The sequence below is a fragment of the Tupaia chinensis genome, unplaced genomic scaffold (genome assembly GCF_000334495.1).
Source record: "Tupaia chinensis unplaced genomic scaffold, TupChi_1.0 Scaffold000104_1, whole genome shotgun sequence".
Taxonomy (NCBI): domain Eukaryota; kingdom Metazoa; phylum Chordata; class Mammalia; order Scandentia; family Tupaiidae; genus Tupaia; species Tupaia belangeri.
This window is the reverse complement of record NW_006159568.1, coordinates 407,186-423,206: the sequence shown is the minus strand read 5'-3', so window position 1 is coordinate 423,206 and position 16,021 is coordinate 407,186. Positions and strand designations below refer to the sequence as shown.

Genomic DNA, 16,021 nt, shown 5'->3' with positions numbered 1-16,021 from the left:
ATGGTACAGGTGGCAATCTGACCTTCTATTTTCTTCCTTCCTTTTTTATCTTATTTGAAAAACAGGGGAAATCAGACAGGCAAGAATAAACCTCAGTGCTTAAGAGAGAGCGTAGGAGGGCCACATTATGACCTGCATTATCATACAGGATGCAGGAAAGCTCAACAGAACAGGCACAGGGAAAGAGCCGATTACTGGGAATTTAACTCTCAGCTTATTCAGCACCCAGATCACACATTCGTCATTCGTCCGAGCTGCATGGGCCCTCGCAGATCGCCTCACTCACTCATTCATTGTTCATTTGTTGCTTCATTCATTCATTCATTCATTGGTTCATTTGTTCATCTATTTATTCAATGAGTATTATCAGGCCAGAGACAAAGTATGTGATAATAAAGACAAACCACAACAAAAACCAAGGTGAATTTTTTGGAGCTTCAGCCGAGTGAGGGAACCACTTTACACATGAAGAAACTGAGGCTGGAGTGTTTATTTCATAACCTCAGCAGCTCCACACAGCTCCAGAGCTGAACCTGGAACTCAATTCCTGTTCAGCCCTTTCTCCCTGGCATCATGCCACCTCCTCCTCAAACAGTCTCCTTACCCCAGACCAGGCTCCTCCCCACCGAGGAGCCAGCTGTCTGAGAACAAGGACATACCTGGGGAAGCTGGCCACCTACCTCACAACAATCTTCTGGGTGGGGGAGCGTCTCGATGTATTTTGAAAGTGAATTTGTTAACATGACCATTAGGGTCATGGGTCTGCAAGAGTTTTTGATCATTTTCTTCTACCAGAAAAATAATTTTGATCTTGAGCATGTACAGATACATTTATATTTTTAAAAAGATAGACACTTGAAACAATAGTTTTCCTCTCCTCACGAGGCAGACAGAGATCTCGTATTTTGAGGACTGGTGTCATTCTAATGTGCCTGTAGCATTACTGATATCTGCTTTGACTTGTGTTCGCGGAAGCAATCATTCTCAGGCCACTTGTCTATCGCGTGAGGGCTGAATTTGTCAGGACCTCATAATACAAAGTTAGTTAAATTCAGGACCAGCAGATGGCATAATGGTTACATTGCTGGACTTCCACATAGTCTACCTTGTTCAAGGCCTGGACTCAGTGGCTTTAAAACTCAGGTGGGGCACAGGTGCGTGCATGCCCAAGATCTCAAGAGGAGAATGGAGGAGAAAGGATTGTGGCATGCTCCCCCCCACGCCCCCCGCCACATGGTGTGGGGGAGTGATTTCTCACTTTCTGTCTCTCTGTCTCTCTCTCATTTTCCAGCGAGTGCACATGCTCTATAGCAAAAATCTCTCTTTAAAGAAAAAAAAAGTTAGCTAAATTCTATAATGCACATTTAACATGGCATCCTGAAACTACAGTATGTTGCCATTACTGAATGCAGAGAATGACTGTGGTGGGTATCTGGGGAGAAAAGAGTTATCAAAGGAGGGACCAGCAGTTAGCGTAATGGCTATGTCGCTGGACTCCCATGTAGTCAACCATGGTTCGAGTCCTGGACCCGGTGGCTTAAACTCATGCCAGGCGCGTGTGCGTGTGTGCCCAAGATCCTGAGAGGAGAATGGAGGAGAAGGGATTGCGGCGTGGCCATACCCCCTGGGGGGTGATTTCTCGCTTTCTATCTCTCTGTCTGTCTGGTGAGCGCACGCACCCTATAGCAAAAACCTCTCCAAAAAAAGAGTTATCAAAGGAGATCTGAGCTGTCATTCTTAGAACGCCTTGTTCTAAGGTCGGATTTGGTGTTTGGGCACTTGGATTTCGGGAGGTCGCCCCACTCGCTCAGTGGCAAGAGTGGCTCATGTGCTTGAACTATTCATGCAGGCAGCATGGCTTATGCCGAGCACCTGCCTTCCTGCTTGGAGCCTGGAATTTTGGTGTGTGCTAGGTGGAGCGTGCCGATGAGACCAACCCCCGTGAAAACCCCGGGCACTGAGTCTCTCGTGAACGTTCCTGGCAGACAGCACTCTACATGTGTTGTCACTATTCATGTGGTAGAACTGCGTGTCTCCTGTTTGACTCCATGGGCAGAGAGCTCTTGGAACGTGCACCCACGTTCCTCTGGACTGCACACCTGAGCGTTTTTTGTCTGGTTGATCTTGTGTACCTCTGGCCGTAATCAATCCCAGCTCTGAGTGCGACTGTATGCTGAGTCCTGTGAATCTTAGTGAATTACTGAACCTGTCTTGGGAACTCTTGACACAGTGCCCTGTCACTGCCACAGCTGTTCCTCCTCATGCCTTGCGCCTTCATGCATAGACTGCTTAACTATTCCGTCCTCAGGACAGATCCTGCGTATGCCCACCAGACACCCACGGAGCCTATCCTAGTATTAAATATCCATGCGGCTTCATTTCTCTAACTTTTTTTTGTACATTAAAAAGTAAATAAATAAAAGTTGTACAATACTCTTCTGATAAAATGACCCCGAGGGATCCACTAGATCATTGTGTACATTCCCTAGGGTGCTTATATCCCATGTGGAGGCAGCTCTGAGACGACAATGAACCCACACCAGAGGAAGGACTAGCAAGAGTGGGATGGGGGACCCCACCAGCAGAGCCACCCACCTAGGCCGGCTCTGCACAGGGTCATCACTGGGGCGAGTTACTTCTCCATTCTTCCGCTGCCCGAGTCTGTAAGACTGAAACAGACTCTGGCCCTTCTCTGCCCACTTAAGGGTGATCTCCCGGGGTTATCACCCCTACTTTCAGGCTTTGATTACTTTTTTTTTTTAATTTGCCAGGGAGCATGTATACTTGATACAGAGGGACAGAGAGAGAGAGAGAGAGAGAGAGAGAGAGAGAGAGAGAGAAACTGAGATGTTCTGCTCCCCCCTTTTTTTTTTTTGCTGACAATTACCTTTCTCAGCCCGTATGTCTCTTCTGAGCTCCAGACCTGCATATGGCAATGCCATCAGAGACCAAGGTGACACTCAGGTGTCCCCACACCTTCACACTCCACAGCAAAGCTGAGCCTGTCAACTCTTCCTCTGAGCTGCTCTCATCTCTCCTGACTAAGAGTGGTGCTGCCATCTACTTGTCACCCAAGATAGGGACTAGGAGTCACCCCAGGCTCCTCCCCCACCCTCGCCCTCCTGTTCAGTCCCTAGGCCATCTGCTTGCACCCCTCATTCATCCTCCACTCTCCTAAGAGACAGTTCCCTAGTGCAATGTAAGCAAGAATGCCAGATTTAAACACTTCATTGCCTCTCAGAGCCCTCAGGTGACACTGAAGGTCCCTAGCAGAGGAGCAGCCCTGCCACTCTACCCCAAAGCAAAACCACAAGGCTTAACTGTACCCCTCACGCCATGCCGGCTCATACTGCTGGGCCTGACTCGAGCTGTTTCCTCTTCCCAGAGTACACTCCTGGTCTACCTTGCTCACAGATTCTCACTGTCCTTGGATATCTAGACTCATGGGCCACCTCCTCAGAGAAGCCCACGCAGACCTTGCAGAGAATTACGGCTGCTCCTCACACCTGTGCCTTCCTACGTGTTTCTGCTCTGGTCACACTGAGACAATGTCCTCTCACCATTTCTGCCTCTCCCATGAGATGGCGGGGCTGAATCCCAGGAGTTCGGGAGAGAGGGAGGGCCAGTTGAGGAGGTCATACACTCTCCATCACCAGAAATGCACAACTTGAGCCTGAGCAAGCATGTGAAAGGACCAGCATGGAGGGGACCAGAACGTGGGCTAGCAGAAGGGGCTGAGACCACCCAAGAGAAATGTGCTGTTGGGCAGGTAGTGAGTTCTTCTGGAAGGAGTCCAGGGTGACTGGGTCTCTGCATCGTCACAGAGGGCCCAGAGCCAGGAAGTCAGGTGGAGGAGGAATCCCAGTAGCTGGCTGGATCCTGGGGGCAAGCTGCATCCCCCCCACATAGTCAAGTAAAGCTTGGAGGACCCTGGTTAGGATGCTGTAGGGGCATTTCCCATATTGAGGAAGGTTTCATTTGAGGTTGTCCTGGGTCCTTCCCTTTGGTGTGGCTCTGGGATGCCAAATAAGCTAGAAGGGTCTGAGGGGCTCTAATGACTATTTGGGTACGTGTGCCTCCAATATAAGTCCCTCCTGATTCACCGACACCAGACCAATGACCACTTCACTTTTTCTCCCAAAGTCTTAAACATATTTGCTCGGGACCAGCAGTTAGCATAATGGCTATGGCGCTGGACTCCCACTTAGTCGACTGTGGTTCGAGTCCCAGACCTGGTGGCTAAAACTCACGCTGGGCGCATGTGCGTGCGTGCCCAAGATGCCGAGAGGAGAATGGAGGAGAAGGGATTGCGGCATGGCCATCCCCCTGGGGGGTGATTTCTCGCTTTCTGTCTCTCTGTCTCTCTCTGTCTTTCTGGCGAGCACACACAGACTATAGCAAAAACTTCACCAAAAAAAAAAGAAAAAATAAACCATGTTTGCTCTTCTGATGTTAAGGCCTTCTCTCTTCAGCCACGAAGTACTCAGCCCCTCTACAACCCGCCTTGAACATATATATCTTTCAGGGAGAACAACTTTGGGTGGCATTGCCCATGTCAGTATCAACTATGAAAAAGGGGGGAAGATGTGGGGCCCACAGGTGGCATAGTGGGTAAGGTGCAGGACTCCCATGGCAATGCTACCAGAGACTAAGGTGACACCTCAGGTACCTGATAACACCTTCACACTCTCATGTGGTCAACTGTGGTTCGAGTCCTGGACCTGGTGGCTTGAAACTCATGTATGTTGTGCCCAAAATCCCAAGAAGAGACTGCAGGAGAAGAGTTTGCAGTGTGGCCATCCCCCCAGAGGGTGATTTCTCTTTCTATCTCTTCAGCAAGCGCATCGTCCTACAGTAAAAATCTTTAAAAGTAATTAAATAAATAACTACTAGGGGGGCTAGCAGATGGCGTGGTGGTTAAGGGCGCTGGCCTCCCACATAGCCGACCTCAGTTCGAGGACTAGACCTGGCAGCTTGCTATTTCACTTTCTCTCTCTCTCTCTCTCTCGCTTGTCTCTCTCTAGTAAAATTAAAATGAGTAAATAAATAAATAAAGTGATCTTTAAAAAATAATAAAATAAATAACTACTAGGAAAATGTGAACAAATCTCTAAATGGGAAGAGAAATCTATGCCTGGAGTGATTCTGCTCAGCTGCTAGCACCACTGATTTTATGAAGGCCTGCCTGGCAGGGCGAAGGGCTTTCATTGCCTTTTTTGGGGATCACCAGGAAGACGGACACACAGGCTCTGCTTGCAGGTCTGCTCTCACAGACGACAGGGGTCCTGTGCTCTGTGTCTTTGTGTCACCGCAGAGGGCCCAGGGGCAGAAGTCAGATGGAGAAGAAACCCCAGTGGTTATCTGCATGCTGGGCAAGCTGCATTCCCACTCTCCATAAAGGTTCTAAAAATGGCCTTTTATTTCATTCTGATCATGCACCCTTTCCAATCAATAAGTGAGAAGGCAGTACAGGAAGACCCAGACTGTCCAAATGAAGCCCCAGACCCCGTTACGTGCAAGGTGGGGGGAAGGCACTGCCACCCAGAGCTGAGAAGCCCGAGGTCTCCAGGGCCTTGTCTTGCTGGGGCAGGAGGTGGAGGGAGACCCAGGTAATGCCTCTGAAGAGCACTCACTAGATGCACATAGACAATCCCTATAGATAGAGCAGAGCAGTTCTGGGGAATGGCTCAGGGCCACAGGAAATTCTGGGCACAAGCAATAGTATTTTGGGACCTAAATCCGGGCCAGTGAGGACATTTTAGGAGCTTTGGAGCAAATCAGAGGAAGGCATCCTCTCTGGGAGGAGGAATTTCTGAGAGGCACTCTCTCTGGGCCCTTTGAAAAAAATCCCTGGGACCAGCAGTTAGAGTAATGGCTATGTTGCTGGACTCCTATGTAGTCGACCGCAGTTCGAGTCCCAGACCCGGTGGCTTAAACTCATGCTGGGCACATGTGTGTGCGTGCCCAGGATCCCGAGAGGAAAATGGAGGAGAAGGGATTGTGGTGTGGACATACCCCCTGAGGGGGTGATTTCTCGATTTCTGTCTCTCTCTGTCTTTCTGGCGAGCGCATGTGCCTTATAGCAAAAACCTCTGAAAAAATAAAAAGAAAAGCTCCCTCTCCTCCAGGCTTTTCCAGCCAAAGAGCTTGGCTCAGAGCAGACCACGGGCTGAAAGTCAGCTTCCACTTGGCTGTGACGCCAACACCCTGTGCAGTGCACAAGACACACAACTGCACTCGGCCACCTTGGCTCAGGGGACAAGACGACGCAGAGCAAGGAAGGTGCCTCGGGAATAGAGGTTATAGAACTTTCTGGAAGCACAATGCTCTCAAGATGGGGGTATGGGTGTTTGTTGGGGAGGAGGCTGATGTGTGCCCCCACATAGCTCTGTGATTGAGTGGGTATCAGGGCAAGAGAGGAAGAATGGGGTGGCTAGGCCGTGGTGAAACCCGTGGGCTAGTAAGAGGCATATTTTAGGGCTCCCAGAAACAGCTGGAGCTCGGTTAGAGGTGTTCCCTGTTTTAAGTCTTCCCTGATTTGTTCTGGCCCTTCCCCACTCCTAGGCCTGCCTCTATCAGGGTGTACAATATAGACAATGGGGGTTATGATTTAATTACACGTTTCGACTACACTGTCTACTCCCTGTCCATCTCGGTGGTCTGGCTCTGTGCATGCAGTGTCTGGCACACAGTAGGTGCCTGGGGAATGTGGGCATGTGAATGAATTGCAAGAACAAGAATGCCCACAAGAACAGGCCTCAGAGCAGCCCACATGAGAGTGTAGGAAGGGAGGGTATCACTTGCCATTGACTGGGGAGTCTGGAGAATGCCCGGTGCCCTGCTTAGCCCCCCTACTGCAAGGCCTTCCCTGGGGAAGGGTCTGGATGGAGGGGACAGAGAGGTGGCATGGGGGACCACTACTGAAAAGAGAGAACCTGCACCCTGTCCAGGGCTCCAGCTGGCCCAAGCAGGCCATCAGAGCCAGTCCCCATGGCTACCACCCTCAGTTCATCTGAACCTGCCAGACAAGGCCACCATCAAACCCTGTGGGTATCCCAGATTCCTGGCCGTGTTCTGAAAGCACAAAGTGTTTTATCATGGCCAGCCAGAGAGGGCAGGATCACATGCTGCCACAGCCCCAAACCTACATTATTACACCGTTTTACCTCCCAACTGCCTCAAAAGGAAATCCCAGAGACGATAAAACAAAAAACAAGAACATGGACATTTACGGCCTTTTAAGTGAAAACATGTCACTAATTCCAACTGGACTTGAATTTAGTGGGAGGCCAAGTGGGTGTTTCTAGGTAGCCTTCGTCTGTTCAGTTAGAATGAGGAAATCCTAGCCTCTCTGGGAGAGGTCAGGACAAAGGGGTCCCCCTCCTTCTCCCTGCCCAGCTGCTGTCCACCCCAAGTGTACGCAGCCCTGTGAGCAGGGTGAAGAGGCTGAACATGCACTTCAGGACCCAAACCCAACCCTGCCGGCTATGACAGGACTGCCTTGCTTCCTGAGGCCCCAGGGTAGAGGCCACACTCGGGTCTTCCAACCCAGGAGCCCCTGTCCTCCCATGGTTGGTCCTCAGGGCACTGCATTACTGATGCATCCATTTCCCTTACACGATCCGGCTCTAAGAACCCAACGCACAAATAAGGCTTCTCGTATAATCAGCTTGCGGCCCTAAGTGCGGGCGGAGGATGCAGCTCCTGCACTCCCAGGAGTGTCAGTGGTGCAGCATCAGCCCCCCCGCCCCCCCGGACCTATTGAGGCAGACTCTGTTTCACCCGGACACCAGGTGATCCACACACACTGACAGCACTGTAGGGGAGGGAGAGGTCAGGATGGTGGCTGCCCTCCAGGTGGCGGGTGGAGATGAGGTACCTCAGGGCAGTGACTGCAAGGGCACAGAGGGCTTCTGGGATGCTGGTCATGTTTGGGTTCTTAATGCATGGATCCTGGACTCACAGCGGGGTTCAGCTTGTGAGAGCTCACTGAGCAAGTACACTTCTGGTGTGTGTGTGTGTGTGTGTGTGTGTGTGTGTATGTGTGTGTGTAAGTAAAAAATAAAGGAGTCAGAATCGTCAGCAAGTGGAGGCAGTGGGGATGCTAGAGCTGAGCCTTAGAGAGTGTGGAGGGTGCCCAGTGACCCCTAAACCTTAGTGTACTCTTCTGTAAAAGGGATTGTGCCTAGGACCAGCAGGTGGCACAGTAGTTAAGGCTTAACTCCCACATGGTTGACCACAATTCGAGTCTTGGACCTGGTGGCTTGCAAATCACACTGGACATGTATGCTTGCATGCCCAAATCCCAAGAGAATGCAGGAAGGATTGTGGTGTGTCCATCCTCCCTGGGGGGAGTTGATTTCTCACTTTCCCTCTCTCTGTCTCTATCCTATAATCACATGCATCCTATGGCAACCCTCCCACCTAAAATAAAAATAAAAATTAAAAAAAGGTGTGCCACAACCATGACCACAACCAGATGTTGAATAACTTGACAGTAAATTGCTCCCCTGATCTCTCATCAGAGCGCCCCTGCACCCAACTGGCTTCACACCAGATTCTAATCGCTGGGGTCTTGTGGCCTGAGTCCTCAGGGACCCCGCTTGTGTCATCTGTCCTGCCCTCAGAGCTGCCCCTTCCACGCTCATGGGGGTAGAGGCCCATGCCACCTTGGCTTATTTCAGAGGCCCTATTCTGTCCTATTCTAGATCTAGCAGGGCTGGAAGTCACCATGGACACTCCTAACCTGCATCAGCCAGCAGCGCCGTTTTCCCAGCTTCCTCTTTGTCAAGTTTACTCGGCCTCCCCAGGGTCTCTCTTAGTGATGTCCGGAGGTGAGTGCCACTATTCCGACACAGATCCATTATTCATTCAAACTGATGACGGCCACTACTGAACCGTACTATGTGGAAGGCACTAAAGTCTTTGCACTTACGATCTCATTTAATCCTTACAATCCAATTATAGAAGAGTAAACTAAGGTTCAGAGATGCCAAATACAGTCACACAGTGAAAAGGCAGCAGTCGTGAACACAGGCAGTTCGCCTGCAAAGCCTCTCTGTGCTTGACCTTCTTACATATGCTGAGAAGGCATGAAAAACAAATAAATAAATATGCTAAAACCATGAATGGTGTACCTTAAAAGGGTGAACTTTGGGCTGATCCTGTAGCCTAGTGCTTAAGGGAGTTGGATCCCACATGGCTGGCCACAGTTTAAATCCTCAGCCCCAGTGGCTGGAAAAACACACTGGGCACATGTGTGTGTGTGCCTGAAATTCCAGCGGGTTGAAGAGGTGCAGGAGAAAGGATTGTGCCATGACCATGCCCCATGGGGGGGTGCTTTTTCCTTCTCTTTTTCTCTGTCTAGCTCTGTCTCTGGTGGGTGCACATACCCTCTGCAATTTATTTATTTATTTTTAAGAATTATTTATTTAGGGACCAGCAGTTGGCGTAATGGCTATGTTGCTGGATTCCCATGTAGTCAATCGCAGTTCGAGTCCTGGATCCGGTAGCTTAAACTCATGCTGGGCGTATGTGCATGTGTGCCCAAGATCCTGAGAGAAGAATGGAGAAGGGATTGCAGCATGGCCATCCTCTCTGGGGGGAGTGATTTCTTGCTTTCTGTCTCTCTTTCTTTCTGGTGAGTGCATGTGTCCCATAGCAAAAACTTCTCTAAAAAAAAAAAGAATTATTTAATTTTATTTATTCATTAATTTATTTTTTAATTTGACCAGAGTGACACACACACACACACACACACACACACACACAGAAAAAGCAAGAAAGCAAGCCACCAGGTCCAAGACTTGAACTGCTGTTGGGTGTGTTCAGTGCTCTAGCCTCCATACCACCTGATGCTGGTCCCCTCCCTCTGGCAATTTAAAAAAAGAGTGAATTCTCAGGTATATGAATATTTTAATTTTAAACAATCTGAATGAACAAAAATTTGGTTGGTATCAAAATTTCCCAGATCCCTAAGAATTTATTTGACCTGTATTTTTTTTGGGGGGGGGGCGGGGGAGGGGACAAGTCAGTTGACCAAAACAAAACAAAACAAAAATAGAAACATCTCAGACATCTTTGAACCTGTTGGTTCCCTCCACCCCCAGAAATGCTCCCCAGAGCCTTGGAGGCTGTTGCAGACCTGCACTGGGATCCCAGGTCCATCAGGGGCCTCCTCATCTTCTTTGCTGAGTCCCTTCTTGCCCCTCCCATACTCTAGCTAGGGTTTCTGTCTGAGAGTCCCAAGGAAGATAAGAGCCTCTTCTCTTCCCCACCCTCCTTCCTCCCAGGGCTGACCCAGCTGGGATTCCAGAGCCAGGTCAGCTTGTCAGCTGTGAGTGGCACCCCCCGCCCCTGAGTACTGGGGTTCTGGCTCGTGCCCAGCACCATCCTCGTAGGCAGCTCTGTGCCCACAGGGGCCACGTTGCTATGGTGATTCCACTACCCACACAGTGTCCAGGGAGACAGCACGGTGTAGCGGGAGCTGTTTGCAAGACTTGCTGAAACCAGCACTGACAGGCTGGGAAGATTCCGGAAAGGGTCAGAGTGGGGGATGGAAGCTAAGTGTGACTGCTTCCCTAGCAGTGGTGCTGTGTGTGTGTGTGTGTGTGTGTGTGTATGAGAGAGCCACGTGCATGTGGGCTCACACATGTGCCCACTCCATGCCTGTCCAAGTTACAATGGCCTTTCCAAACAGAGGCACAGTCTCTAGAGGCCTGATCACGTGACTGTCATAGGTTTCCTCCTGACATCTATGGCTTGTCATTGTATTTCTCTTCCTAATTGGAAACTAAAAGGGACAAAAAAAAAGTGGCAGTAACACAGTGGCAGGACAAGCCAAACTGCACCACATCTAGAGCTGACTTCATAGTCTCCTTCGTCCCCTGTCCATTAAGATTTCTGGTGGAATACAGGGAAGGCCACCAGGAAATCCCACTGCAATGGGGAGGAGAGATGACGAACTGCGATGCTTACCCCTCTTCCCACAGCCCCACACCCAACTCTTGCCCTGTGTATCAGGCAGCTTGTCTGGTACATGACAATTCTACAAGGGAGCATTGTCCTGCTCATCTCACAGATGACGAAACTGATGCTCAGACAGGCTAAGTCACTTGCCATGGTCACGTGCTAGTGTGTGGGGATAGCAAACCCAGCTGTTTTGAGGTCTGTGCTCACTGCACCTTCTGGCCCTGCTCTCCTTCTGCACCCCACCTAACTGGGTGAGAGTTTGCTGGGGTAGCCTTCTAGGCTTTGAGATCATGGAAACCAAGGCAGCAAGGGAAATAAAGGAGTCAGATCCCCTGGAGTAGCAGGTTGGGTACAATCCCAGTCCACCCATTGGGATTGGTATTGCAGCTCTAAATGCAAGAGCTTTCTGTTCCTCTTCCTGGGCAATATTGGGAATTATTAAATCAATGACCCTGGTCTTAACCCGTGTACACGTGTGTGCTGACCCAATTCAGTCCAGAGTAGTTAATCTATGCCTTTTCCCCACAGTCATGAATGTGGGCTCCCCCTTGCAGAGCCTCTGAAGCAGCCTTGACTGCAAATAAATGAATTCTCAGGGGTGGTGAGAACGGGGCCCTAACATCTTCCCGAGCCCTCGTGTTCGGAGCTAATGCTGATTTGTAAAGCGCTTTATGATTTATTCATACCGCCTTCCCAGGCTTCCGAGGACAACCTTCCCCTCACACAAATGAGCGCGACTCCCAGAATAGAATGTCAGGCTTCATTAAAAGAAAAAGCCCGGGTGTGGGGGATGTCCCTTTTTTTGCTCCCTAGACCGCGTCACCCAGCGTTTGTAGAATCAGGCCAAGCTCCAGAAAGCACCTTTGGCTCCTGAACAAGGCATGATGTCAGAAGCTTCCTTCTCAGAGAGACTGTCCGAGGGCTGGGCAGTTCTCAAAGTCTGGGAGTCTCTCTGCACCAAAGACTTGAACGTGGGCCCAGGGCGAGCATTCTCCAGGGGCCAATGACTTGGGAGAGGACCCAGGGTAGAGTTCTGCTCCATTGATTATTATTTTTTTTTAATGTTTGAGGGTTCTGCATGCACAAAAGAGAGAAAGACAGAGCAAGACACCTCCCAATGGGTCCTAGTCACCCAGCGATCTTTTTTCCTCCAGTTCTCTATCTCATCAGGATGCTGGGCCTATTGTTTAAGCGACTGGGGCCAAACCCTGGTCAGCCATGTGGGATCCAGCTTCCTCTGTGCAGTGCTGGATGGCTGTACTACAGGGTTGGCCCTCCACTGTTTGCTGGCTAGGGCACCGAGGCAGGCCCCTCACTTCTCAGGGGTGCCACCGAGGGACCGGAGCACTAGATACATTAGAAATTGCTGACTTAGCCTGTTAGCCTCCTGGTGTCAAACTTGGGGAGAGAATCTAGGCGTGGTGAAGCACGAATGGAAGAGGGAAATCCTGCTGTCCTTGTCACTCGGCTTCATCAGGGTGCCTAGGGGGCAGCCCTTTCTCAGATTTTTCACCACTGCCCAGGAAGGTTGGCCATAGAAGACGATGGTACCAATGAAATGGTAAGGCAGCACGGGCACACAAGTCATGCTGATGTGAAGCATCGGGGACTCAGTGAGCTTCACAGCTCCCTAAAATAGCAAGACTGCCACATGCTGCAGTTACCATTCTGGTCCAGAGGGAGCAAATACCGACTTCTGGGCTGCTCAACTTCTTTAGAAGCTGCCTCTCGGCAATCTGAAGCCAAGGATCTGCCTCTCTTGCAGTCACCTCCTTAACTCCCAGAGGGCTGAATAAAGCAGGGGACAGTGTTGAGCTTGCACTAAAAATCTCTGAGTGAGATAAGTGAACCAAGCAGGTCATGGAGCTTTGGGGTACCCCTGCCCTCCAGTCCACTCCAGCAAAAGAAAGCTTGAGCACCCAGGTCATGCTACTCCTCTTGGTATTTGAGGATTTCTCAATGTGGGTTAAAGTAAGAGTATCTGTAGGCATTCTCCTTTCTAGATGACTCACATTGAAGTTACTGGTGACATTAACATCTAGACGCGGTATCACAGGCAGACCGACTGTCTCTAATCGTCTTCAAGAATCAGAGGAGAAAGTCCCTAGCACATAAGGTCCTGGGGGTTCTCCCCTTTCCATGGGCTGTCCCAGAGCCTAGGGGCCAGATGCAGTACTAGTTTAAGGCATGGATGGTGACATGCTGCGTGTTACCCCTCACTGCCAGCTTTCAATCCACCACTTCCCAGCAGTGGGTAGGCAGTACCGAGACCCTGGAGCAGCAAATACGATCTAAGAGACTGCTTTGCACAAAAGGCCTATGCTGCTCTCAACACCTTAAAAGAAAACAGCAACTACAAAAGAGTTGCTTTTGGATTAATCCGGTCAACACTGATCCTTTGACCATCCCCTCCAGTGTTATCTTCCAGGTAGAGAATTGGACAATGTATTGTATTTGGGACAATAAAGAGACCCAAATGGCTAACCCAGTTTTGACAGACCACTGTAGTCAAAGTCCAGAAATAAATCCCAACCGGTCATCTTATTTTTAAAAGGTAAACCGACGATTCTTTCAATGGAAGCTTAGTTCCACACAACTGCTAATTGCTAACACATAACCTTCTTTAAAAAACAACTAACAGGCATTTCTTTGGGCATCAAAAATCTTGAAAGGCTAATTAATTTTCAGAATAATCTTTTAAAACGGTAGTAAATAAATTACACTGTTTTGGGTTTCCTTAAACACATGCATTTTCAATGGGGATAATTTAGCCTCCTTGGGGGCAAACATTGGTTCTTTTTTATTATTTATTTATGTAATTAATTCCATTTGTTATTATTATTTTTTAATTTGACCAGAAAGAGATAGACAGAGAGAGAAACAGAAAGTGAGAAAGCAAGCCGCCAGATTTAGTACTTGAACCATGGTCAGCCATGTAGGAATCCAGCATCTTTAACCACCATGCCACCTGCCAGCCCCTAAACATTGGTTCTTGACTGTGAAGAAAGCTACTATTTTTTTATATATAAACCATAGGTCCTACAAAAAACACGCAAACAGATATTCAGTATATGTCAGGTATTAAAATTTCATGGGGGAGATGATACAAAAAGGCTCCTTAAGGGAGCAATAGGAAAAAAACTATTTAAGAAACACCACTTCTATAGAAAATAACAATTATAACTTTTTTTATGTGCCTCAAAGTCTGCTATACACATATCTCTCACCATATTCTATGATGAACTTTGAGCAATATGCGAGGATTTGCTTGTTTTTAAAATGACCCTGACCCTGGGTGCTAAAGCTTTTCTGGTTGATTACCCCCACCACCACCACCACCACTTCTATGTTATCCCATCATTTTTCAGTGGGCTACCTGCTAGCATAGGCTGGTTAAGCGCATTGTCTTAATTTTACAGGCAACACTTAAACCTGTTTGGGTCTGAAACACCATACTTCCCTGTTGAATTGCAGAACTGCTAAGTGGGTTGTTGACTGTTCATGCATTTTCAAGTACTTCTGGGTTTTTCTCTGATTCTGATGATTAAGGTAAGCAAACAAACTTCCTATCACATATGATTGGCATATGCAGAATGACTTACAGTGCAAAGTGTTTCAAAGGTCTTTTCAGAGACAAAGGATCCATCAAGGCCAAAGAGAAATATAGATGCATAGGAGAGCATTCCTCCGAGGATAATAAGGTTGTTCATATATGGACTCGACATCTTTATCAGCCTGATGAGAGAAAAAGATAATGGATTTACAGAGATGCTAAGTCAGCTATTCCTTCCACAACGATTTTCCAAGTGTCTATGAGGTGTATGTTGCCAATGCTGGAGGGGGAGAGCAAGATGGCGGCTCTAGTTTTATCCACTTCCTGATCCCTAGATGTGCTACTTACTGGGGTCTGATTATCCTTTTCAAAATGCCCCCAGGCCACCATATATTTCTTTCTTTATTTCTTTCTCTCTTTCTTTCTTTCTTTTTTTTTTTTAATAGGATTATTTATTTATTATCATTATTTTTCAATTTTGACCAGAGAGAGCATGTGCGAGTGAGCCACCAGGTTTGGGACTCGAACCATGGTCATCCATGTGGGAATCCAGCACCTTTAACCACCATGCTTCCCTTTCTTGAGTAGGCCTCACCAAGGAGGTCCACAAGTGAGTATTTGGGGCTGCTCAGGACCTGGGGTCACCAGGTGGTGAGGGAGCATCCACTCTGGCTGCCTCTGAACATTCAGAAAGCTTACACTGTCCCACATACAAAGAGGGCCACCCACACGGGTAGAAACGCTTCCCCATTCTCCAGGGGATAGAGGTGGACAGTGAAGCCCCCATTCTCACCCCCAACCTGTCCTTATCAGGCTGCTATTGGGGTGCTCTTTATACTCCCAAACTCTACATGCTTCTTTGTCTCTTCTTCAGGAATCCTACACTGGCTCTCAGTAAACAGGACTGATTAAGCTATTAATGGGCTGGAGTTTACCTCCTCCAGAGGTACCCAATCTGCCAGTACCATCAGTTCAGAACATCTAAAGCTTTCTGGCCCTCCATGATCCAGGGGCTCCTTGGCAGATTCTAATTATGGTCAATTATCTCTTGAACATTTTCCTTTGCATTATGCAATTCTATGAATCCTTCCACACCTTACCCATGTCACAAGTACAAGTGATAGAGAAATGGAGACCCTTCTGATTTTTGTGTGGGGACCACATGAGTACTTTGGTGGTGAGAATGCTGAGTCCAGAGCTTAGCTCCTGCTTCCCTAAGGAGGCACACCCTTGGTAATTTATTTGGCCGTTTCCTCACCTGTAAAATGGGAGATCTGCTCATGCTGTATAGGGCACAAAAATCTGAGAGGCACTGGGTCTCTGGAGGTCCTCTCATAAATCATGGGCTGCTAAGATATCCTCATTGTTACTGTCATAGCAGACTGGGGAGGGGAGAGGCCAGGATGGGGCAGAATTCTTGCAGGAGGTGAGCCTTACAGAATGAACAGCATTTAAGAAGGCAAAAGTGAGGGGGATTTGGAACCATACTGATATTTA

The 16,021-nt window shown here is 48.7% G+C and overlaps 1 protein-coding gene across 1 annotated transcript in view; it reads right to left on the bottom strand.

Annotated features, from left to right (window-relative positions):
* GABBR2 (gamma-aminobutyric acid type B receptor subunit 2) overlaps nucleotides 1-16,021 on the bottom strand; it is a 414,026-nt gene that overhangs the window by 72,227 nt on the left and 325,778 nt on the right. Inside the window, exon 11 of the mRNA XM_006143690.1 lies at nucleotides 14,574-14,706. Coding sequence (XP_006143752.1) covers nucleotides 14,574-14,706 — 133 coding nt within the window. The remainder of the gene's footprint in view (nucleotides 1-14,573; nucleotides 14,707-16,021) is intronic.